Source organism: Brachyhypopomus gauderio, unplaced genomic scaffold, assembly GCF_052324685.1.
Source record: "Brachyhypopomus gauderio isolate BG-103 unplaced genomic scaffold, BGAUD_0.2 sc102, whole genome shotgun sequence".
Lineage (NCBI taxonomy): Eukaryota > Metazoa > Chordata > Actinopteri > Gymnotiformes > Hypopomidae > Brachyhypopomus > Brachyhypopomus gauderio.
In genome coordinates, this window is record NW_027506923.1 from 254,735 (window position 1) to 280,925 (window position 26,191).

At 49.5% G+C, this 26,191-nt stretch overlaps 1 protein-coding gene across 2 annotated transcripts; it reads left to right on the forward strand.

Moving 5' to 3' along the window:
- jmy (junction mediating and regulatory protein, p53 cofactor) lies at window positions 1-25,528 on the forward strand. Of its 2 annotated transcripts, XM_076993005.1 has the most exons (11): window positions 1-1,535; window positions 10,403-10,576; window positions 18,839-18,989; window positions 19,188-19,357; window positions 20,173-20,338; window positions 20,682-20,869; window positions 21,171-21,254; window positions 21,513-21,599; window positions 21,716-21,769; window positions 21,880-22,387; window positions 22,888-25,528. In XM_076993005.1, exons 1-11 carry the CDS (start codon window positions 735-737, stop codon window positions 23,199-23,201), a joined length of 2,697 nt encoding a protein of 898 aa, XP_076849120.1. In that variant the 5' UTR covers window positions 1-734; the 3' UTR covers window positions 23,202-25,528. The 2 variants fall into 2 exon arrangements, with proteins under 2 accessions (XP_076849120.1, XP_076849121.1); XM_076993006.1 differs by lacking the exon at window positions 21,716-21,769 and having other exon boundaries at window positions 2-1,535.
- Window positions 25,529-26,191: the final 663 nt, after the last annotated feature.

Sequence of the window (26,191 nt, forward strand, 5' to 3'; positions counted from 1 at the left end):
CCATAGGGACGAGAACGGTCTGTTGTTATTGGGGGAGAGATGCCGATTATCGGCGAACACACGGGACGTTATCCGGCCTAACGGCGGTATTATAGTGTCGCTCGTCGACCCGGACGGTGGTTGGGTGGTTCGTGCGTAGACAACGGAGTTTTTTTTACGAGTTTTTGTGAATTTTGTATAGCTGGGCTGTGAGATTCAGGGACGGAAAGGGGTCGCGCGCACCCCCCTCATCCGCCAACCGTCACCTCATCGCCCCGCCCCCTTCCTCCTCCAAACGTCACGTCATCGCCCCGCCCCCCTCCATCCTTCGCCCCGCCCCGCCCCCCCCCCTCCTCCTCCTCCAACCGTCACTTGTAAACAGATCCTCGCACGTGACGATGGGAGCCGCGCCGTTGTCCGGAGACACAAAGGCCCCGAGGCGGCGAGCGGCGCGAGTACCGGGGGAGGCGCGCTGGTGACCGGGAGGAGGATGTGGAGCGAGTCGGGCCCGTTAAAGATGTCCGGTACAACCGACGGGGTTCGGTAGTCGAGCCGACGGGTTAATCGACGGGAGTTTGAGTCGAATATCGCGATTATTTATTTGTTTATTTATTTTTTCTACAACCACGCGACGTTTTGTGAACCCGCCGAATCTCACCGAACCACCGCGGGCGGAGCGACACCGAGTCGGTCCGGTTGTTTTGTTGTGTTTTTGGGGCGGACGAACGTCGTTTAAAGTCGCCCGTTCGCGTTAGATGTCGTTCACCATGGAGGAGTCCCTGGAGGCGGAGTGGGTCTCCGTGCGGCCCAACGTCTTCGACGAGAAGGACCGGCACAAGTTCGTCTTCATGGCGGCCTGGAACGACATCGAGGGCAAGTTCGCCATAACGTGCCACGACAGGACCGTGCAGAAGCGGACCGCCGTCCGGGACTCGCTGGCGGAGGCCGCCGAAGGAGAACCGGCCGCCGTGGCCGGGGAGTCGGACAAAGGAACCCGCAGACGTTCGCTCCAGAGTCCCGGGAAGGACCGCAGCCGGACCAAGAGTCCGCTACGGGGTAGAACCGGGCCCGCGAGAAGTCCGAGCAAAGGGTCCGGGGTGGGAGACGTGGAAGTGTTGGACCCCACCGCGGTGTCTGGACCCGTCCGCACTCCGCCGGACGACGCGGCTCTTCTGGAGGACCTGGACACCAACATCCGCGAGGACTTCAGCTGGGCCGGTCTGTTCTCTTTCCAGGACGTGAGGGCGGCCCACCTGCAGCTGTGCGCGGTCAACTCGGACCTGGAGCCGTGCCTGCCGCCCTTCCCCGAGGAGCAGTCCGGCATGTGGTCCGTGTTCTTCGGGGCGCCGGAGGTGACCCAGCGCGAGATGGAGGCGCTGTGCTACCAGCTGCAGGTGTACCTGGGCCACGCGCTCGACACCTGCGGCTGGAAGATCCTGTCCCAGGTTCTGTTCACCGACACCGCAGACTCTGAGGAGTACTACGAGAGTCTGAGCGAGCTGAGACAGAAGGGCTTCGAGGACGCTCTTCACAGAGCCAAGAAACGCCTGCAGGAGGTAAGACCCTCGTTATGATAGACAGATAGATAGATAAATAGATAGACAAATAGACAGATAGATAGATGAATAGACAGACAGATAGATAGATGAATAGACAGACAGATAGATGGATAGATAGATGAATAGACAGATAGAGACAGATAGATAGACAGACAGATACAGATAGATGAATAGATAGATAGACAGATAGATAGACAGATGAATAGACACAGATAAATAGATAGATAGATAGATAGATAGATAGATAGATAGATAGATACTTTATTGATCAGGTAGGCACGTCTGTAATCAGGGCGGGTGATGATAGTTTGTTCATGTAAAAGTGCTCGTCATGGTTGGCACTGTTTCCTGAGTATCTGTAGGGATTCGGTTCCAAAACGGATCAAGGATCCGCAGCTATTAATACTTCATTGACTGATTTGCGGACCAAATCCGACAGTGTCGTGTTGCACTTTCTGACAAGGCGTGGAGTTGTGTTAGCGAAACCGCTTTCTGGTGTGCTGGGCCAGAACCTCCACGTTTCTCGCCCGTATCCCCGAGACTGGTGTGAATGCATAACGTATCCCATAACAGACGTTGAGTGTGTGTGATACGCACGTGTACGCTACTGGCGTGGACATACGGGACTCGGTTCTGAGTGTCCACTTGAGCTACACGCAGCTCTGAATGCCCTTTTGTTCCTGGAGTCTCTGAGCTGCCATCTGCTGACCTTTGTGCCGCTGAAACGCGATCAGCTCCGCTGTTGTCAGCATTCAGTGTTAAGTACATGGGTTTGATCAGCTGACTAAATTCAGCCAGTGGTGTAAATGTCCACTCATGAGAATGGTCAGTCAGTTTGACCGATAAAGGAAAAGGACCATAATTAAGAGAAACAACACAACTTTTCACAATGAATAATTCTTTGCTACTTCAGTTCATGGAATAGTGTTGTACGAGTGACCACAGAATGATGTATTGTGATGACAAGCAGTTTAACAAGTTTACGAACGCTATAGCCATTGTTAAACCAAACTCTTCAAAATCAAACCACAAGTCTGTACAACCCTAGAAATAAAAACCTAACATGTCCTCTGACACACTGCACTAAACAGAACCTAAAATGGCCTCTCTGACACATAATGCACTAAACAGGGCACAAGCTGCACCCTACATAGTGCCCTATGTCCAGTGAGAAATGTCAAACATAGCCCAGGATTCTCGGTCTTCCCTCAGACGTCAGCTCTCATTGGACAGACGGGTGTTGTCCCAAACCTCTGTCTCCTGTATGTACAGACGGGTGCTGTCCCAAACCTCTGTCTCCAGTATGTACAGACGGGTGTTGTCCCAAACCTCTGTCTCCTGTATGTACAGACGGGTGTTGTCCCAAACCTCTGTCTCCTGTATATACAGAAAGGTGCTGTCCCAAACCTCTGTCTCCTGTATGTACAGACGGGTGCTGTCCCAAACCTCTGTCTCCTGTATGTACAGACGGGTGCTGTCCCAAACCGCCGTCTCCTGTATGTACAGACGGGTGCTGTCCCAAACCTCCGTCTCCTGTATGTACAGACGGGTGCTGTCCCAAACCTCCGTCTCCTGTATGTACAGACGGGTGCTGTCCCAAACCTCTGTCTCCTGTATGTACAGACGGGTGCTGTCCCAAACCTCTGTCTCCTGTATGTACAGACTGAAGCAGTAATGAAGCACACACTAGCCATCCAGTTTCACTTAAGTCTCTGCCTCCATGTTTCCAATTTCTCCTGCATAGTTTATAAATCCTCTTTCTTTCTTTCTTTCTCTCACCCTTCCCTTGTTCTCTTGTTCCTGTCCCCTTATTCTTCAGTCATCAGTCAGTAGGTCCCTGATCCCCTGATTAGAACTTTTATGTAATTTAAATATTTATGTAATTGCCTTAAAACAAACTGAAAGTATCTTTAGTCAATTAAAACCTCTAACTGTATTATTCAAGGCACAACCTTAGACGATGTGTATGTGTAGATTTGTGATGTGCTGTTTTGGGTACAGATAGAGGGGTTAGCACATGTTAATAATTAATCACAGTCAGTGCTGATCTCTCTGATTGCTGCTACATCGTTATTGGTCTATATTTGGGTTTATGTCCTTGTAGACTTTTTTTATATTATTGATCAAATCTAAGTGCTTTATTACTATGGTGACCTTGCGTAACTGCGGAGAAAACCATTACCATAAGTCTGGTACGAACAATACCGGTGAGCCACGCGTATACAGATATAGATACACACTAATACACATCATGCTCTGTAATAAAATTGCAGAAGGTTGTCATGACATTCAACATAAAAAGCTTTGGATGGAGAATTGTGCTTGGAGCAGGGCCTTAGTACGTGTTTTCAACCCACTGCTGTGAACCCCTGGGGGGGGGGGGGAGCGTGAGGGTGTCTTCTGTGAATGGGGGAAAGGTGTGAAGGAGAACAGAGTGGGGGGGTGGGCAGAGATGTGGCACCTTGAAGGTGTGAAGCACACTCAAACCTGGAGGGTGATTAACAAAGCCAGGAAGTCACCACAGCCTGTGTGAAGGATCTCCCTTCAGGAACAGTTGCCACCCTACTTCCCAGAGTGTACTAGTCAACAGGTGAGAGGACACCTGGCCGTCGTCATGGCAGCTCTAGGGGCGGGGCGTTGGGCTATTTCTCAGCCAGCCTCTACAAAGGACCAAGGAAGCGGACTCGCTACTTTGGACGGTACGGCCTGTTTTCAAAATGGCTGCCTGAGCTATGGGGCTAGATGGGGGTGTTGCTGCACATCCTGGTCTCTAGTGTTTAGTGTCAGCGCGCAGACATCTGTGAGTCGTTCTCATTCCATCGCAATGGAACACAGAGTTAAGAAAATATTCCCGTCTGCTTGCCGTACCGTTTGAAACACTGCCCCCTGCTGGTGGTGGCGTTTATCGGCGTCGTAAGGGGGAGGTAGGGAGAGCTGAGATATCCCAGATTCCCCTGTGGTCATCTGCAGCACGCTAGAGCGTGAAGGAGCTGGGTGAGGTTGGCAGTAATGCGCCATCTTATCAGACACAGCTGGAACCGTCTGATAACGTGAAATATGCAGTGGCACTGTAGTCGCCGAGACACTTGGGCTCTTTTGAATACTCCAAGTGCCTGGATGGTTGGCTCACGTTTGTAAACACTTGAATTAGTTTATAATACACTGTCCCATCAGCCAAGAACATGCTCCGAACCACGAGTGTGTGTGCCTGTGCCTGTGTAGAGTCAAATGTCAGGTAGAAATTCCCATTGTAAGTTAATCAGGCCATGCTAAGTTAAACAGATTTTGTGTCTGGAAGTTTCATGTCTGGCTCGTTGTCAGGCATTGACAGAATGTGGAGTGTTTCACACACACACACCTTTCCAGTCAGTCTGTTCCTGTCACATGACTGGGCCGAGACTGCTTTCGCTGCTCCCTAAATTAGCACACCGATTGGCCCGTACCCTAAATACAATGACCAATAGAGCACATGGTGGGGGGGGGGGTCCTGTGCTGGTACAGGCTCCACCCACCAGCACAGGAGATCAACCCAAATGTGAACCCTCTGATCCAGCTTATCAACGTCTTTAAAGACTTCAGGTGCCTCAAGGTGTAGATATTGGAGCCGTGTATGATGGATTAGGTTTGGAAGTTCAGTATGTTGTGTAGTAAGTCTCCATGAACAGGTTTGGTAAGCCCTCGCCTACATTGTGACCTAGACTAGGTAGTACACAGACATGTGACCATGTTTTCAGCTGCACACAAAGAGCACATATTTCTGTGTTACATTGTCTTTGCAAGGGACTTGCGGTGTAAGTGATGTCAACATGGGCGAGTGTGGCCCGGGTGTGCGTGTGCTGTAGCCGGTGGGTCGGTGTGAGCACTGCCCAGTGTGGCTAACTGGGTGAGCGGACACTGTGGGGGCAGATAGTTGCTGTTTTCTCAGCCAGCGTTGTATCATTTCGAGGAGAACGGCTGAGATGGAGAATTGTGGCCCTGGTGGTCTGGTCAAGAGGCAGCTCCACTCCCGAGGGGACCGTTTAGCTGACTGCAGTATGCAAGGTTACGGGGTGAAGCTGATTGCTGTGGTCACAACTCCATGCACTGTGGATGGGGGGGTTGGGTGTGTGAGCAGGAGATCGAGACCAACACAGCATCACACTGTTTCTGTAGTGTGTGTGACTGGTTGACATTTGTGTGAGGGAAAAAAACCATTAGAAAGGTCTCTCTCTCTCTCTCTCTCTCTCTCTCTCTCATGACCTCTGAGAGAGAGAGTTCTTGTGTGTAAGGCTGAGGTTGTCCAAGCTTTAATTTGAAGTCATTATCCCTATTAATCCAGATTTTAATGCAGTACATTCCTGTTGATATTGATCTATAAGTGCCCTGGAGGCTTGACAATAAGTGCTGCACGTGTGTGTTTCATACTGCTGCCGTGTTCAGGTTGATGAAATGAATATGTAACATATATGTAAAAATAATCAAAACTCATAAGAACAAGAGTGTTGCATGGAGTCATGTGTAGAACACTCTCAGTGTCCTGCTGATGTGTGAACTTAATGTGTGGTGGAGTGGAACACACACACAAACACACTTGAACAGCTTGTGTAAATGTGATCCATATTAATGCTCTAATGTGTCATAAAAACTGGAAACACACAGGCACACATATGAAGCACACTGGAACCCCCCCCCCCCCCCACACACGCACACACATGCAAACACAGGTTAGATTCTTCTGAGTGCCAAAGTGCAAATACAGAACATGGATGTGCCTAAGGGCCTTGTACACACACACACACACACACACGCACGCACACACACACATGCGCACACGCACTGCCAAGTTTGTGAGGACAGAGGCTGTTTCTCAGTGCTGCAGCTACCTGGCCATGTAGTATGATGTTGCACCTTTCATACACACCAGCAGTTATTTTAAAAAGAATAACTTTTTAAAAATAAAATACATTTTTAGAATAAATATTTTAAACAAATAATTTAAAAATGAGTAATAGAGCTTAAAGTAGGAAAATAAGAATAAATCAAAAATAAATATAAGACATCACAGTACATGAGCACAGCAGCCGTAGTTCAGATCCAGCCGTAGTTCAGATCCAGCCGTAGTTCAGGTCCAGCCGTAGTGCTCGCAGGCGTCCTAATGAAAGCTCAGGGCTAATAACCTGTTCTTCAGTGTCACGCTGCGATATGTCCATTTAGTTTTTAGAGCTACAGGCTGATTTCCAGGCGTGTGTTGATGAAGGTGGTTGGCAGTTCTTTGGTCCAGTCTTCTCATTATTTAACAGTTTAGAGCAACTTAAAAGTCTTTCCTGGCAGACTGGAACTGTCTCTGAGATGAGGACACCAGTACGGGTAAAATAGACTATTGGACAAACGTCTTGGCTAATGTAAACAGTATGGGCCTGTGGACGGCCGGTGTGAGCGCCGTATTTCAGTGGCTCAGAGATGCTCAGTTGGTTTTGTTTGTGTCTTGATGGGCAGGGCTGGTCCATCTAGATATTTGGTTGACCATTTGTCTGTGTGATCAAAGAGACACAAGGGTTCAGTCGCTGAAGTTATTGCCAAGATGTACCTTGAGATCTTTTCCTCGGGTGATAAACAAAGCCACTCCTGAGGCAGCTGTTTGGCTGAAACAGGTTTTCTTCTTAGGTTTCATACTTTCACTGAAGCGGGAGAACCTGTGGAACCTTGGTTAGGAGAGAGGGGAAAAAAAACCTCCTGACATCACCATCTGTCATGAAGTTGTATGTAAATAGGGGCTGTGAGCCAAAGCCTGCGAGGCTGAGAGGGAAGATTGTTGGTGCGTGCGGATAGCTGACGGGGCAGACGGGACGCTGGAGCACACAGCTTCTCCAAGAATGACGTCTTCCCAGAACAGCACCTCCGATTCACAGGCAGCTGGAGAAGGGACGCCCTGACCCCGGTGGCCACGCCCTGACCCCGGTGGCCACGCCCTGACCCCTGTGGCCACGCCCTGACCCCGGTGGCCACGCCCTGACCCCGGTGGCCACGCCCTGACCCCGGTGGCCACGCCCTGACCCCTGTGGCCACGCCCTGATCCCTGTGGCCACGCCCTGACCCCGGTGGCCACGCCCTGACCCCGGTGGCCACGCCCTGACCCTGGTGGCCACGCCCTGACCCCTGTGGCCACGCCCTGATCCCTGTGGCCACGCCCTGACCCCGGTGGCCACGCCCTGACCCCGGTGGCCACGCCCTGACCCCGGTGGCCACGCCCTGACCCCGGTGGCCACGCCCTGACCCCGGTGGCCACGCCCTGACCCCGGTGGCCACGCCCTGACTCCAGTGTGCACTGCTGATGTGCACAGCTGAGAATCTGTGGATGATGATTTCAAGTTTCAGAGTTTAAATTTGTGGGATTCACTGATAGCGTGAGAGATTAACCAAATGAAATGTACATATTTAACAGGTCCTAGATCAGCTACATGGGGCAACATTTATTTAAAGCTGAACTTTGTAAAGGACAGTGACACTGGAGTGAATAGATAGATTAACCAAATGAAATGTACATATTTAACAGATCCTAGATCTGCTACATGGGGCAACATTTATTAAAAGCTGAACTTTGTAAAGCACAGTGACACTAGTGCATTGGCAGACTTGCTTATGCAAAATGACACAGACCTTCTCTCCAGAGTGTGTGAACCGTGGTGTAGTCGGTCTGTATAGTGCAGGCAATCTGTATGGGGCAGGTGAACTGTATGGTGCATGCATAATGTGTGTGTGTTCAGTGTTTTGTACATTTTCAGAAGCATAAATGTTTTGAAAAGTGTTGAAAATGAAAGAAAATTGTGTTCACTCTTTTCGAGTCTTCAGGGTGCTCCCTGATGATGGGCCGTGCTGTTCTACACGTTTCATTGTTTTACAACTCAAAATAATATCTTCTTGTTTACTGAGTTTAAGTATAAATTTACATGCAACATGTATGACCTCACATCCTGTGTGTGTGTGTGCCCACCCGCCCGCTTGTAAACTGCATTAAGTGTGTGAGAGTTTATGCAGCTGGAGTGAATTAGGGCTGTAACATCTGTGTTTGTGCATGTTCAGGGTGAATCGGCAAATGATCACATGACCCAACATGTTTGTAAAATTGTTAAAAAAAAAAGGCAGGCCAGCCTTTAAACACACTCCACCAATACTTCATATATTTACATAAATATTTACATATGTATTTTGTATATTTTATGCTAGTGTGTTTGTATAGCATAGTGTCTATATGGGTATTAAACAGTATGTAGCTATATAGAGCAGATGGCATATGACACTGCGCTGTGGTCATAACAACCAGACGAACGCTGTAAATGCTGTGATATAGTAAAATCAGGTAGCATGCTTGAACACTGAACACTACAATTAAAAAGAAAACAACACAAAACAAATCCGTTACTGTTTGCTTACCCTCCCCAGAAAGAGAGAGACTGTAAACGGAGAGATTTTAGGCACAGTCTGTAAGGAAGTAACGGTGAACTTGATCTCCGTCAGTCGGTATGTCTACGTTCCTTCTCTGGTTAGCTCACTAAGCCACCGCTAAGAACGCTAATGTGAGCGATGTACAGTAACATGGTGTAGGACAGACTACCAGAATGGTAAACACTAGAGTGGTTTAATAACGGCGGATTAGTGACGGATGTCAGAACACTGGTGATGCACTAGGGTAGTGGCCTTTGATGGAGGCAGATGAATGCTCATTAGACTCTATTTCAGTATTTGACAATGTCACATGACGCAATGTCACACCTTGCCTGACTGGTGATGTGATTTGGACTCCTAACAGCTACAAACATTCTTCCCTCCCCCCTAGTTCAGTGTCTGTATCTGCTGAGTACAGTAGAGCCTCGGACATCTTCAGGGAGGAGGGACTGGACGCAGCAGATTTGACTCATGTTGATTTGAGCATGAGCAGACTTCCTCTGAAGCTCTCTGTGCCCCCCCCCCTCTGACTACGGGCTCCCCCACCCCTGATGGGTGGGAGTGGCCTGGACCGGCACTGGTTTCCATGGTGACCAGCAATGGCGGTAAACAGTGGGAGCAGTGTTGGAGCTGAATCAGAGAGAGAGAGAGAGAGAGAGAGAGAGAGGAGGAGGAGGGGGTAGAATGTGAAATAGAGAGATTGGGAAATGAAGATTGAGAGAGACCTGAGACAAACTGAGAAAAGTGGAGAAGCAAATGAGAGAACTGACAGAGAAAACAGAAGCAGAGTTCAGGGAGAATGAACAAGAGATTGAGAGAGAGAGGGAGAAGGAACCCGTTCAGATGTGAGACACTGGCAGCAGTGGTGAGACGAACAAAGGTGGACATTTATTGGTGCGTGCAGAGAGAAAGAGAGATAGAGAGAGAGAGCACCAGCGTCCAGTTCCCACACAGGCCTTAGGCAGGCTGTCTCCCAGACACAGACGCCCCCATCACCCACACCAGGAGGCATTTCGCATTATTCTTGTGGTGGTGCTGGTGGATTTTCTGGGCAGCAGACGTGCACTAGGTTCTGTGGTTCCAGTGACGTGGAGGAGACTAGGGTCAGACCGCTCCACACAGCCCTCCCCCCAGCAGACCATCAGCCATGAACACTGGGCTTCCTTCATGAACCAGAAGGTTTCTTCCTCGTGCTCTAGGGAGGTCTTCCTCGCCTTTGGTTTGATCACTGGGGGTTCAGAACTGGTATAAAGGCACTTTGTGACTGCAGCTATTGTAAAAAGCGCTAAACAAACTAAATTTCACTTTGATAAACATGAGCGAGATGTTGACTGTTTTAACATATTGTTCTCCCACTGTCTCTCCCTCCCGGTCCCACTGTCTCTCCCTCCCGGTCCCTGTCTCTCTCTGTCCCTCTGACGTCCCCCCGTGGCCTGACGTAGCTGTTGGAGAGACAGCGAGCGATGGAGAGCATGGTGGAGCTGCTCCAGCTGTACACGGAGCAGGACGAGGCGTATGGAGCGCTGGTGGAGGCCACCACCGAGCTGTACCACTACCTTCTACAGCCCTTCAGAGACATGCGAGAGCTCGCCATGCTGCGGAGACAGCAGATAAAGGTGAGAAACACACACACACACACACACACACACACACGTGCATGCACGCACACGCACGCACACACACACACACACACACACACGCACACGCACGCATACACACACACGCACGCACACACACACACACACACACACACACACACACACGTGCATGCACGCACACGCACGCATACACACACACGCACGCACGCACGCACACACACACACACACACACACACACACGTGCATGCACGCACACGCACGCATACACACACACGCACACACGCACATACACATGCACACACGCACGCACGCATACGCACACACGTACGCACGCACGCATACGCACACACACACGCACGCATACACACACACACACGCACGCACGCATACACACACAAACACACACAAACACACACGCAGGTATATATACACGCATACACACACACGCACGCACGCACGCATACGTATGCACGCACGCACGCATACGCACACACGCACGCATACACACACACGCACGCACACACACGCACGCATACACGCAAACGCACGCAAACACACACACACGCATACACACATACAAACACACACGCGCATGCAAACACACACGCGCGCGCACGCATACACACACACACACACACGCGCATACACACAAACACACACGCATACACACACACACACACGCGCGCGCGCACGCATACACACACACACACACACACGCGCGCATACACACAAACACACACGCATACACACACACACACGCGCGCAGGCATACACACACACACAGACATATACACACGCACGCACGTATGCACACACACGCGCAGGCATATACACACGCGCACACACACACGCAGGCATATACACACACGCGCGCACAAACACACACACACGCGCAGGCATACACACATGCATGCACACACGCCCAAACACACGCACATGCAGGCATACACACACACGTCGACGACTAATTTAATAGTCGATGCGTCGTGTTTTTTTTTTTTCTCTCTCCATACTGCTGCGGTCGCGTCTGCCTTTCTGTCCCTAACGCACATGCGCAGTAGTGGAAACCGAGGTAGACAGTGGACGACATCCCAGGACATTATACAGACTGGTATCATGGCTACCCGGCTACGGAACTCAAAAGTGTGGGATCATTTTCCGTAACCGGGTTCCGAAACGCGTGCAATATCTACAAGGCAGAACTTTCCTTCCACGGCAGCACAACCGCGATGTACGAGCACCTGAAGCATGTTGTGGCTTATTGTGACAATGATGAAGAGGGACCGTCATCTCTGTAATCTAAATCGCTAGTTAGCTGCCAACGTTACCGTAAACAGAGCGCTAACTTTGTACTTTCTTATCGTGGTAACTGTAAAAGATAACATTAGTGATGGCGATTTGTTTCATTAGCCTTAGCACGCATTCGTGTGTTTTCTGTAATGTCAGTGAGACCAAAACTTTATTTTTGTGAATAATTCCTTAGTTTCAGGTATCTACCTAATTTGATTTATATGTAGCTACGTTTGATGCCAGAGACAAATGAAAGAAAGAAAAACCTAAAAAAAAAAAATTCTTTATTATTGTATTTATTTTTGCGTTGTTTAAGCCAGTGCCTTATACTTATTTTAATAATTGTTGCAACAAGTTGCATATTTCATTAAAGGTTTAATGAACTATGATCTTAATTGTTTTTATTTTTAGCTGAAATCTAATGATTATATAATAGCAGTTGCATTCTAGTGTGATAAGCTGTATGTTTTATATTCAATTAACGCACGATCCGATTAGTCGACTAATCATAAAAATTAATCGGTGATTAGTCGACTATAAAAATAATCGTTTGTGGCAGCCCTAAGTGTAACCCCCCCCTGTACACAGGACCTCACAGTTCCGCACCACTGACACAGATTAGTGTAACCCCCCCCTGTACACAGGACCTCACAGTCCCGCACCACTGACACAGATGAGTGTAACCCCCCCCTGTACACAGGACCTCACAGTCCCGCACCACTGACACAGATGAGTGTAACCACCCCCCCCCCTGTACACAGGACCTCACAGTCCCGCACCACTGACACAGATGAGTGTAACCCCCCCCCTGTACACAGGACCTCACAGTCCCGCACCACTGACACAGATGAGTGTAACCCCCCCCTGTACACAGGACCTCACAGTTCCGCACCACTGACACAGATGAGTGTAACCCCCCCCCTGTACACAGGACCTCACAGTCCTGCACCACTGACACAGATGAGTGTAACCCCCCCCCTGTACACAGGACCTCACAGTCCTGCAGCACTGACACAGATGAGTGTAACCCCCCCGTACACAGGACCTCACAGTCCTGCACCACTGACACAGATGAGTGTAACCCCCCCCCCCCCCCCCCCCGTACACAGGACCTCACAGTCCTGCACCACTGACACAGATGAGTGTAACCCCTCCCTGTACACAGGACCTCACAGTCCTGCACCACTGACACAGATGAGTGTAACCCCCCCTGTACACAGGACCTCCGAGTCCTGCACCAGGCAGGTGGGCGGAGACCCTCGCTCTAGAGGTGGAGTCTCCAGTATTGTTCCCATGGTGAGGAGTGTTCAGGAGGTGGGGGGGGGTCTTGTAGTTTGGTTGGGGTGTATAAGTTACAGTGTATAAGCTTTTTAAATTTCTCCTCTGTTCCTCTCTGGAGGTCATTAGGTCAGGCTGTTCTGACTGTTGCGTTTCACTCTCTGAAGGGTTTAAAGCTCCCGCAAAGTCTGATTTTACGGCATTCGTTTAGTCTGCCTGGCTCTGCAGAGTGCTTTAATCCTAAAGCCAGGGAATCTGCTGTGGATTAACCAGCCTGCCAGCGACAAGCTCTACCACAAACATGGCTCCGTGGTTTTATATATTTTATTTATTTTTCTGTAATTGATTATCGTGCTGGTGAGTTTATGCAGAGCTGCGAGGGACCAGTGACTGTTGGGTCTGTTGTTGATTTGAAATCCCTACCAGCAGTGGAGGGTTTTGGGCTGTGGCGTGTGATCTGTCCTTGCTTAGTCGGTCTGCTTCCTGAAACGACCGTCTTGCGTTACGGCCCTCGTTTATGGCCCCGCCCTCATTTACGGCCCCGCCCCTCAGTCACACTCTGGTCTGTTCTCCAGGGTCTTGTCTTTCTCTGCTTGCTGAGTCTGCAGACAGACGAGCTCTGAGCACTGAGCCTTCTAAGACGTGTGTGTGTGTGTGTGTGTGTGTGTGTGTGTGTGTGTGTGTGTGTGGGGGGGGGGGGGGGGGGGGGTCTGGCAGATTAAGGCTGAGGCTCAGTATCCAGGGACTTTGGTAGTAATGATTATATGCAGTGTTGTGAGTGTGTAGCAGTCACAGCCTCCAGACCTTCATTATGTCACATCTAAACATCTAATGAATGAGAGGGACGACGCTGCTGTGGTTGATGTAAAAGCTCTTTGTCTTTCTCCAACTCTCACTTCACTCATTTCTCATTCCATTCTGTCCATTTCCTATTTCCTATTCTCCTGTAGGCATCGATACTGCATACACGATCGTCAGTTGGTTTTTATTTGTTTTTATTAAATTTTATTAAAAAACAAACCTTTTTTTACATTAAGTGCACCATAATAACCCTGACACCCCCCCCCCCCACACACACACACACACACACAGAAAGAGCTAAATTGTATGCAAATTAGCCTCTTTGTCAGTTTAGACGGTTGGTGGTTCCTTTAAAGTGAAGTTTCAGGTTTGTGTAGTGTAAACACAGCAGTGTGTGTATGTGTATGTGTGTGTGTGTGTGTGTGTGTGTGTGTGTGTGTGTGTGTGTGTGTGTGTGTGTGTGTGTGTGTGTGTGTGTGTGTGTGTGTACCCTGTGTATGCCAATTCTATTTGCCTGTGTTTTACATGTTGTCAATGACAGTCATAGTATCAGAGAGAATGGGACACCCACACACACACCTCATCTTTCCCACATATGCGCATGTGTGAGTGCATATATGTCTTCAGCTACTCATGCATGGCATGCATATGAGGAACACACACACACACCAGCATTACAACCACATGCTGAGACCTCCTGTTGTTTGTGGCCAAACAAAGCCGTTTTAGCAGCAGGGCTTCAGGAGTGTTGAGGCTGTAGCAGATCCATCTGTGGGCCACGTCTCTGTGCTTTTATCTGAGCTATACTTAGACCGCAGCACTCTGGGACATGTCATTACATTGTTCACTCAGCCAATGAGCCGTCTTTTAAAATAAGCCCGTTCTTTAGCCCCCAAGACAAAGCCGTCCCTGTATTTTGGTGTGGATTATTTTAAGTGCTGGAAGGAAGCATCCAGAGGCCTTCAATTTAACTGACATGTTGAAATCGCTTGTTTTATTTGCATACGGAGCTGTGGGACTGTCTGGAATTGAAGCAGGAAGTGTGAATGGGGTGAGGGACTGTGTGTGTGTGTGTGTGTGTGTGTGTGTGTCTGTGTGTCTGTGTGTCTGTGTGTCTGTGTGTGTGTGTGTTTTCACAATGGAAACTTGAGTCATACATCATGGCCTTCATCTTCATGGCCATACCTAACCCACCCACCCCCATGTGTGATAAAAATGAATGAATGAAAGAAGCTTAAAGGGATGAATGATGGAATCAACGCATGTCAGACACAATGGATGCTACATCTTCTCAATGAATGGAGCTATTATGGCGTGGCCCTATCAGGTGACGAAGAAATGCACCTTGGTATCGTATTTCCCACAGGACCCAAGGACATACATGAATAAGACATGCCCTGGTTTAGATGTTGCAGGCGGGTGCACAAATGTATACTCTCACCGATGTCTGATTGGTGGGTCACAGACAGTGTGTCAGACAGTGTTTTGCCCATGCACTCACACAAACGCAAGCGCACACACACACACACACACACACACACACACACACACACACACACAGACCCTCCACCAGGTCTGTATTGACCAGATGCTAGCTTCTTTATACCTTGGGAATGTTTATTACTGATGGATTGTACTTTATTGTGTTTAATCTACTGTGCAGTCCAACTCTAGACTTGGAGATCTACAGCCCCATTGAGAAGTACTGGGCCGTTTTCTATTTGAATTCATGTATAATGCGGTTATGAACAACACGACATGAAAACAGCAGGTGTAAGGACACAGATGCATTCAGGGGGGACAGGAGACACGGTGCACATGGTGAAGATTTGGGCTGTACAGTCTTGGGGCAGTAGATCTCTGGATCTCTAGATCTACAGAATCAAAGAATACTATTACATGTAGAATCTTTGTCTCAGTGTGATTACAGCCTATGTATTTCCAACAAGAATTCAGTATGCCTTTGTGTGGCACATTGGCTTTTGTGTGTGTGTGTGTGTGTGTGTGTGTGTGTGTGTGTGTGTGTGTGTGTGTGTGTGTGTGTGTGTGTGTGGTTTACTGTACTCTTCACAGCTGTGTTTTAAACACACACCGGTCAGGCTTTGCTGTGCTCGGACAGCACGCTCGCAGACACACGACATGCCAGATGTAGTGGCGGCCCCACTCGACTCTGCCGTGGAGCGGTGTGGAAGCTCCCGGCTCACACTGGGCTCTGACTCTGAGCCTGAGTGGTGTGTGTTGGGGGTGTGTTGGGGGTGTGTGGGGTGTGTGGGGTGTGTGGGGTGTGTGGGGTGTGTGGGGTGTGCCTGTAGCCAGCAGTTTGGAGAGAAAACCAAGAAAGCCTATGGGAACTGAGGGGCCTATGGGAACTGAGGGGCCTATGGGAACTGAGGGGCCTATGGGAACTGAGGGGCCTATGGGAACTGAGGGGCCTATGGGAACTGAGGGGCCTATGGGAACTGAGGGGCCTATGGGAACTGAGGGGCCTATGGGAACTGAGGGGCCTATGGGAACTGAGGGGGTTGTGGAGCTCAAAGTCTTCCAGAGTCTTCACACGCTCAGTCAAACTGCAGCGGCACCTCATGTCACCCATCGTGCTTTTCTTTAATCCTTTTGTTATCCTGTCCCGGACATTCAATTAGCTGGAAATGGTGAATGTGTGTGTAAGTGCAAGTGTTGTGTGTGTATGTGTGTGTGTGTGCGTGTGTAAAGTTTTTACTCTACCCTGTTCATGTATAATTTAGCCTGTATCATCTGGTGGCTAGCATTGCATGGTCTGTGACCACAGGCAGGTGTTAGCTCTTAAAGGGGTGTGGCCAGGAACCAGGGAGCGTTATGATTACCATAACGCCCACCCAGGAGTCATTATTACATCACCCCCCCTCACTGCATGGGTTCCTGGCACTCCTTTATGACATCATAGTACTAAACCACCATCTGGTGTTGGCAACAATGACATGACGCTCTTCCGTGTGGTGTACCCTTCTCTGTGACACTGCAAATGTTCGCCGTGTCCTCTTCCTCCTTGTCTTCATCATCCTCTCTCTTTCTCTTGATTTTTTTGTGCATTTAGACAAAATACTTTCACATAACCTTAAAATTGGAGGAATCACATGGGAATGGGAAATTTCCTGCACTTGATTGCAGTAATCTGAGTGTGTGTGTGTGTGTGTGTGTGTGTGTGTGTGTGTGTGTGACGTGCATGCATACATTTGATCAACTGTAAGTTTCAGAAGCATCTGTTTCACATTTAAAATATTTTTAACCTATGGATGCTGTATCCAGACATGATCTTTGAGGCTGTGTACATTCTGTTCAAAGCACACACACCGAGCACCACACGCTCGCACGCTTACACGCACTACAGTTGCTGCACCTGTTTTACTGCAGACAGTGCAGATCTCCAAAGCGGATAGTTGAGTAAAGAGCGTGTTGTTTGGGACTGCTTGGTGCAGTGCAGCTGTGGCCTACCTGCTGTCCCCTCTGTGTGTCTGCTGTCCCCTCTCTGTGTCAGCTGTCCCCTCTCTGTGTCAGCTGTCCCCTCTGTCTTTCATCTGTCCCCTCTGTCTTTCAGCTGTCCCCTCTGTCTTTCAGCTGTCCCCTCTGTGTGTCAGCTGTCCCCACTGTCTTTCAGCTGTCCCCTCTGTCTTTCAGCTGTCCCCACTGTGTGTCAGCTGTCCCCTCTGTCTTTCAGCTGTCCCCTCTGTCTTTCAGCTGTCCCCACTGTCTTTCAGCTGTCCCCACTGTGTGTCAGCTGTCCCCACTGTGTGTCAGCTGTCCCCACTGTGTGTCAGCTGTCCCCACTGTGTGTCAGCTGTCCCCACTGTCTTTCAGCTGTCCCCACTGTGTGTCAGCTGTCCCCACTGTGTGTCAGCTGTCCCCACTGTCTTTCTGCTGTCCCCACTGTCTTTCTGCTGTCTCCGCTATGTCTCTGCTGTCCCCGCTATGTCTCTGCCGTCTCCTCTCTGTCTCTGCTCGAAGGGCACTTGCGTTCCTGCCAGGGTTTCCTTGTGCCTGGTGCCAGGGAGATCTAATCGCTTGACTTTGGAAATACTTCCAGTTAGGACTGCTTTAACGTTCTGTGTTTTGCTTAGCAATAAAAAGGGAAAACAGGCAGTATGAGTCATATTTAAATCTATTCTCTCCTGTACTTGGACTGCTCATTCTCAGCCCCACCCTGACTGTTCTACCCCTGTACCCTCACTCGTGTACCCCTGTACCCTCACTCATGTACCTCTGTACCCTCACTCGTGTACCCCTGTACCCTCACTCGTGTACCCCTGTACCCTCACTCGTGTACCCCAGTACCCTCACTCGTGTACCCCTGTACCCTCACTCGTGTACCTCTGTACCCTCACTCGTGTACCCCTGTACCCTCACTCGTGTACCTCTGTACCCTCACTCGTGTACCCCTGTACCCTCACTCGTGTACCCCTGTACCCTCACTCGTGTACCCCAGTACCCTCACTCGTGTACCTCTGTACCCTCACTCGTGTACCCCTGTACCCTCACTCGTGTACCCCTGTACCCTCACTCGTGTACCCCCGTACCCTCACTCGTGTACCCCCGTACCCTCACTCGTGTACCCCTGTACCCTCACTCGTGTACCTCCGTACCCTCACTCGTGTACCCCTGGTATGAGAAAGGAACACCGTAGTCATTTATAAACAGGTGTGTGTGTGTGTCTTGGTGTCTGTGCGTGCAAGCATGTGTCTGCCAGGTGTGTGTGTATTAGTTCTCCACATACCAAAGATCTCGTGTGACTGGCGTGTGTGTGTGTGTGTGTGTGTGTGTGTGTGTGTGTGTGTGTGTGTGATCTCAGAGGTGCCCTGCAGGGAGAGGAGAGACACAGCGTTCCTTAAGGAACAGAAGAGTGATTGAGTGCACCTAACCTCCACGTTCTCCTACAGATCTCCCTGGAGACGGAGTACCTGGGCCCGCGCAGGGTGGAGGGTCTCAGGAGGGAGGATGAGGACTGGCAGAGGAAGGCCCACACCGCCGTGCTCTCCATCCAGGATCTCACCGTCAAATACTTTGAGACCACAGCACGGGCACAGAAAGGTGTTTGTCTCTCTTCTGTCTGTCTCACACACACACACACACACACACACACACACACCGTCTCACTTTCCCTCTGTGATTTCGTGGTATCAAACTCTGATACACTGACTGTGTTCAGAGCTGCTCTGGTAATCCACCCTCACTCAGGTGTGTTAACGTGTGTGTGTGTACGTGTGTGTGTACGTGTGTGTGTGTCAGTGATGTACGAGCGCATGCGTGTGGATCAGAGGAAGTTTGGTAAGGCTGCGTGGGGAGCTGCAGTTGAACGCATGGAGAAGCTACAGTATGCCGTTTCCAAGGAAACGTTGCAACTGATGCGTGCCAAAGAGATCTGTCTCGAACAGAGGAAACATGGACTAAGAGAGGAGGTAACACACACACACACGTACACCCCACACACACACACACACACACACACGTACACCCCACACACACATGTACACACACATACACACACACACACACACACACACACACACATACACACATACACACACACATATACTCACACACACACGTTAACACACACACACACACACACACACGTACACCCCACACACACATGTACACACACATACACACATACACACACACATATACTCACACACACACGTTAACACACACACACACACACACACACACATTAACACACATACACACACACATACACACACATACACACACACACACGTACACCCCACACACACACACGTACACCCCACACACACATGTACACACACCATACACACACACACACACACGTTAACACACATACACACACACATATATATATATATACACACACATATATATACACTCTCTCTCCCTCGCTTGCTCTCTCTCTCCCTCTCTCTCTCTTTCTCCCCCCACACTCACTCTCTCTCTCTTTCTCCCCCCCACTCTCTCTCTCTCTTTCTCCCCCCCACTCTCTCTCTCTCTCCCTCTCTCTCTTTCTCCCCCCCACTCTCTCTCTCTCTCTCTCTCTTTCTCCCCCCACTCTCTCTCTCTCTCTCTTTCTCCCCCCCACTCTCTCTCTCTCTCCCTCTCTCTCTTTCTCCCCCCCCCCACTCTCCCTCTCTCTCCCTCTCTCTCTCTCTCTCTCTCTCTGTCTCCCTCCCTCTCTCTCCCTCTCTCTCCCCCCTAAAGCCAGTGTTATAACCCCCCTCCCTCTCTGGTTGTTCAGATGCAGGGTCTGCAGGATGGTGAGGACGCCATGGCACGGTTGGACCAGCTGGAGGCGCTGTACTACGAGCTGCAGCTGCAGCTGTACGAGATCCAGTTTGAGATCCTCAAGTGTGAGGAGCTGCTCCTGACTGCACAGCTGCAGAGTCTGCGCAGACAGATGACTGGTGAGGCACGCTGGCCCCGCCCCTCACCGGGGACACGCCCCTGTCAACACAGGAGGTTCATTTTGTGTGTAAAGTGTCTTTTTATTGGCTGAGCCCTGGTTTGGCCAGAAGACTCTAAACACAGCAATATTAATATCATCACCAACAGAAAACGTACGGCAGATATAATTAACATCCTGCTCTTCAGTTACACAGCTTGACCTTCAGTTGACCTGCCGCAGTCTTTAGGAGTTTTGATTGTGTATGTCTAAATTATTTCTCTTGTTTGGTTTCTATGTGTGGCCGTTTGCTGGTGTACGTGTGTGTGTGTGTGTGTGTGTGTGTGTGTGTGTGTGATGCACAGAGAGACAGGATGAGGTGGTGTACTATGACACGTATGAGAGTCCTGACGCCATGCGGTCCACTGATGACGGGACGCTCGTCCCCACGCCCCTCAGAGACGACCTCGTCCAGCTGCAACAGAGGACACGTCAGCTGGAGGCCAGGAGGGGTCGCATCACTGCCAAGAAAGCCTACCTCAAAAACAAAAAGGTGCTGGCCAATCACAGTCTAGCCTCAAGCACATGCTGTCTGCTGGAAATGTGTGTTTATTTATTTATTTTTAAAGTGTAGGTGATTTTAAACACGCCGCACCTCCTGTGCGTGGCAGACGGTGGTCAGATGTTTGTCCTGCGTGAGCTGTGTGGTCTCTGCTGGGTCACGTCCATGGGACCAAGCGTCTGACCAAAGCTCTCGCCATCGCCTGGGCAACAGAGCGCAGTCTAATCCCCATGTGAAGGCTGAACTGGCCCCCAGCAGGTGCTGACTGGGCTCGTTTTTCTCCTTACTGTAGGAAATATGCATCGCCAATCACACCCAGAAACGGCAGCAACGCCAGAGTGGCCAGGACTACGACTCCCAGCATGCTTTGCAGCAGGTGAGAGATCTGCTTGTGATATCCAGCCTCTCCTTTTTGTTATGGTGTGGAGCAGTAACTACGTTTTTACTCAGATTTTACTCAGTAACTGCATTTTTACTCAGATTTTACTCAGTAACTGCGTTTTTACTCAATTACATTATTCTGAATCTGCCACCCAACAGATTTCAGACTTCTTGGATCACTGATGTTTCTGCTCAGGTTTGATGTTTCCGTATTGGGAGCGTTTAAACTCACATCTGTGTTCCTCCACTGCAGGCTGACGATGAAGACGAGGACGTGAGGAAGGAGCGGGTCAGTCAGGAGAGGCAGAAAACACTCGACAGACTGCGCAGCTTTAAACAGGTAACGTATCTCCATGGAAACCCTGCACCCCCCCCACCCCACCCCCACCCCCCTTCATTCAGGTTACATGTGTCCTTGAAAACCTTGCACCACCTATTACCCCACCTCTTAAACAGGCTGAATATCTGCATGGACACCCCGCACCACGCATCTCCCCACCCTTTATACAGGTTAAGTATCTCACTAAACTAGTATCTCCTCTCCTCCTCCAAGTCACATAAGTATATATTTTTCCAAAGTATATATTTAAAGGTGTTCATCGTTTTGGTGGTTTTCCCAGCGATACCCAGGACAGGTCACCCTGAAGTCCAGCCGCCTTCGGCTGCCGTCGGCTAGGAAGAAGAGCGCCTGCGCAGTGCTGGAGCAGACGCAGACGCAGGCAGCCAGCGTGCAGACGGAGGACGCCCCGGCGTCTCTAGAGCCGTCCACCGCCGTCCCGGAGCTGCGGAGACCCGAGGGCTTTGCGTCCCTGCCCCCGGCGGCCACCTTCACCCCAGACGTCCCAGGGCCGTCTTCTCTACCCCCAGCCCGGGAGCTGGTCCTGCTGGACTCCTCCACCTCACCCATCTCTCCCCCTCCACCTCCACCTCCTCCACCTCCTCCGCCCCAGCCGGCCTCGCTGGAGGAGGGTCCCGGGGACGGAGGGGTGGGCAGCCCCGCGCGGCAGCCCAAGGCGGAGAGTCCCCTGGCGCCCTTCTCCGCTCGCTTCTTTGATAGCAGTCAGCTGGTGAACGCCCGCAAGAAACTGAGGAAAACGTCCTCGCTGGAGTCGTCCCAGTGGAGGAGAGGTGGGTGTGTGGCTGTGTGTGGCTGTGTGTGGTGGTGCGTGGGTGTGTGTGGGTGTGTGTGGGCCCTACATACGACATCATATAAGAGTTCAGCGGTTATGGGGACAGTAGGTGTTCAGCGGTTAAGCTACACAGCTCGTTGTATTCACTCATAATTGTAAGTTGCTCTGGCCATAAAGCGTCCTGCACAGTTGCTGTTGTGTGTTGTTTAATAGTAAGAATATGCCACAGGGGGAAAGATATCGCATAATTGGAGACCTGTAAGACGATTCCCTTTTAGTTTCGGCCGGGCGGCTAAATTAGTTCACAAAATCGATGGACCAGTGGTCTAGCGGAGAGATGGTGGTGTAGACATGTAGACACAACGACTCAGCGTTTTTGAACTGCAGTAGTATGGCCTTCGTGGAGCACTAGGCGGGTCTTGGTTGACAGGCCTCAGGCCTTACCTTAACCAGTGTTAAACCCCCAGCTCTGGTCTTCCCGTGTCCCTCCGTCCACAGCGAGCTCCCCCATGGACGAGGTCCTGGCCAGTCTCAAGCGCGGAAGCTTCCACCTGCGCAAGGCGGAGTCGCGCGTCCTGGCCCCCGACCCGGACGAGGACGACAGCAACAACATCCTGGCCCAGATACGCAAGGGAGTCAAGCTGCGCAAGGTGCTGCGTCAGGACCAGCAGCGCGGCCACAAGGGGGCGCTGTCGGACTCCAGCGACTCGCTCACACGCAGCATTCACGAAGCCCTGCGTCGCATTAAAGAGGCATCGCCCGAGTCAGAGTCTGAGGACGAGGGGATGCCCTGCACAGACTGGGAGAGCTAGGACACGCGCACACACACACACACACACACACACACACACATACCCACACACACACACACACACACACACACATACACTCACACACACACACACACATACACATACACACATACACACACACACACACACATACACATACACACACACATACACATACACACACACACACACACACACACATACACACACACACACACACACACACACACACACGCACACGCACACGCACACTCGCGCACGCGCACACGCACACGCACACACACATATACACACACACACACACACACACGTACACACACACACGCACACACACACACATACACACACACACGCACACACACACACGTACACACACACACGCACACACACACATGCACACACACACACGTACACACACACACGCACACACACACATGCACACACACACACGTACACACACACACGCACACACACACACGTACACACACACACACACACACACAAATGTGCCTGCATGCTAGCACACAGATTAACAACTGCACAGGCACAAAATATATATTCATACTATACACACACCACTTACAAATTTATGATTTGTAGTTAGTTCACAAAACAAATAGAAAGTCTCACCTACACGGTTTTAACCTTGACTTTGCTCAAATTACATAATTATCATGTTTCACACAATTCACTGGTCCAGCTTGGGGTGGGCAGTTTTTGTAAAAACAACAAAAGATTCGATACATAGTTGTGAAGCTGTTTACCCAGGATGATGGGTATTTACCTCACAGCGTGTTTGAGTTATTGTACCACCCAGACATGCTGTCACACATTACTGGCACAAACGTCTCCACCTGTTTTCAAGAGCCCAACAGAATCTTTCATCTTTCTCTGTGTCTGTCTGTCTCACTGTCTCCATCATTTAAGTCCATTCACTGGTTACACAGTTTAAATAGAATATCTTCTTTTTTTTGTTTTTTTAAGTCCATTCCCTGTTTTGTTGAGGTATGAGATCATGTCCTAGTGAGTTTTAAAACAAAATATCTTCTACCAGCTTCAGAATTCCCATCAGATGGTCTAATTTAGACACAGAGGGATAGAGCACAAATATCATTCTTCTCTTTTGGCCTTGGACAGTCTCAGACATGGATGATCTAATAAGGTCAGTAACAATCCAATGACGTAATGCATTGCGATTGAGGTTCGTGGTTTGGAAACCCATGTGTGAGAGTCCACAGCCCCTCTGTGTTAAAGGGGGGTTTTCTCTATTCAAACTTGGATGACATATTCTGTGGCTGTGCTTTTACTGCCGGGCTGTGATTCTGACACTATATCTGTTTTTGTTGTTGTTTTTATTTCTTCCCATGTTTATTTACTGACATACTAGAATTGAAGCTCGGTAGTGATGAGGATGAGAAACCTGTACAGGACTGCTTCTCTGGCGCCACCTACAGTCCCCCTCTTATTTACCAAACAGTGCCGCTTTTAGTTTTTTTTGTGTGTGTCTATATTTGGGATTTTTATCTTTGGTTTTTAAAGGTTTCTTCACTTTTCTGGGAATATATAGTGATTTCATTTAGGTTGGTGTGTGTATTTTCAACTCTTTCAGTCTTTCATGTTCTATATGCATACCAAATTGCTTTGTTTTGTCCACATTTGCATTATTTCTCTGTAGTTAAAGATCATGAAATGTGTTTCTATCATTTTTCTCAAGTCTGATTGGACATGTTGCCTGTTCTCCATCTAAGGGGCAACATGTTCATAGCTAGATGTGCTGCAGGCGTTCTCCTAGTTCTCCTGATGTTTGGATGACTGATCGTCCTGTCCCAACCAGTCAGAGTTCTGGAGCTTTGCCCCGCGAGCCAGAGATGGCCCAGAATGCCGTCCCTTCAGTGAGACGACGACCCCTCGTCTCGGACGCCACTCGCGAGCCTCTTAATTCACAGCAGGCCTTCCTCCAACTATGTTACGGTGTTGCAGTGAAGAGGTCGATACCAAACCCCTCCGCAGGTCTGAGCTGGAAGAGTTGAGTACCAACCTCTTCCCCACCTCCTCATCTGGTTAGTGGTACAAGCTGCTAAATCATACGTTTGAGGTTGAAGTTCCTCCAGCGATATCAGGGGGGGCCCCCGGTAAAGGGCCCCCCCCTCCAAGTTAAGACGACTCGTGCTGTATACCACTAGCGGTTAGCCAGCTAGCTACCCTGCTGAACCCCACTGTATTTGTCCTTGCATTCATGAACCGAGTGCTCCAGGATCTTAGCATCAACTTTCAATATATCAAAAAAAAAAATCATAATAATGCATTGCTTTGTGTGTACCTACGTTTACCCACAATGCCGCACATCTGTACTGTCTGGTGATGAAGGAATTTTCCCTTGAGAGCTGACCTGAGGTCAGTTTATGCCTTCTGTACAGTGCAAGATAGGTGTAGTACTGCACTGAAGGTTGTCCCAGGACCAGCTCTGGAAGGGGGGCTGAGTATTCTCGTACCTGGCGGTGTAGTTTGGGGCCGGAGGCTCCGCCCTCCCCTCCCTGAGCCGCACCTTTATTTAAACAAGATTCCATCATTTGTACTGTATTTTTAGCATTTTTATTTCATGTTTTAATATTACATTTTCCACTTTTGTTATTCATAATGTACATTCTATGCATTGCTATTTTGCCTTTTTAACAGTTTTTCCCTCAACATTGTTTATTTGTATCACAAGCAACATTACAGTTCTGACCTGTTACCCATCAACCTTTAGGAACTAAAATATTAAGAGATATGTTTGTGACTGGTACTGATAATGATATTAGCCAGTCACTAAATGTGCAATATTGTATTAGAAACTGAAAAGCTCATATTTTTCATGTGTATTATAATGTAATGAAACACCAGAACCCTGAAATTACAGATGCATGATTGCCTAAAATACATGTATTTATTGAGAAAACGTAATATTTAAAAATGTATATCAATACCATGAGTGTAAAATAATTTTTTAATCTCCTTTTTTCATTTTGCAT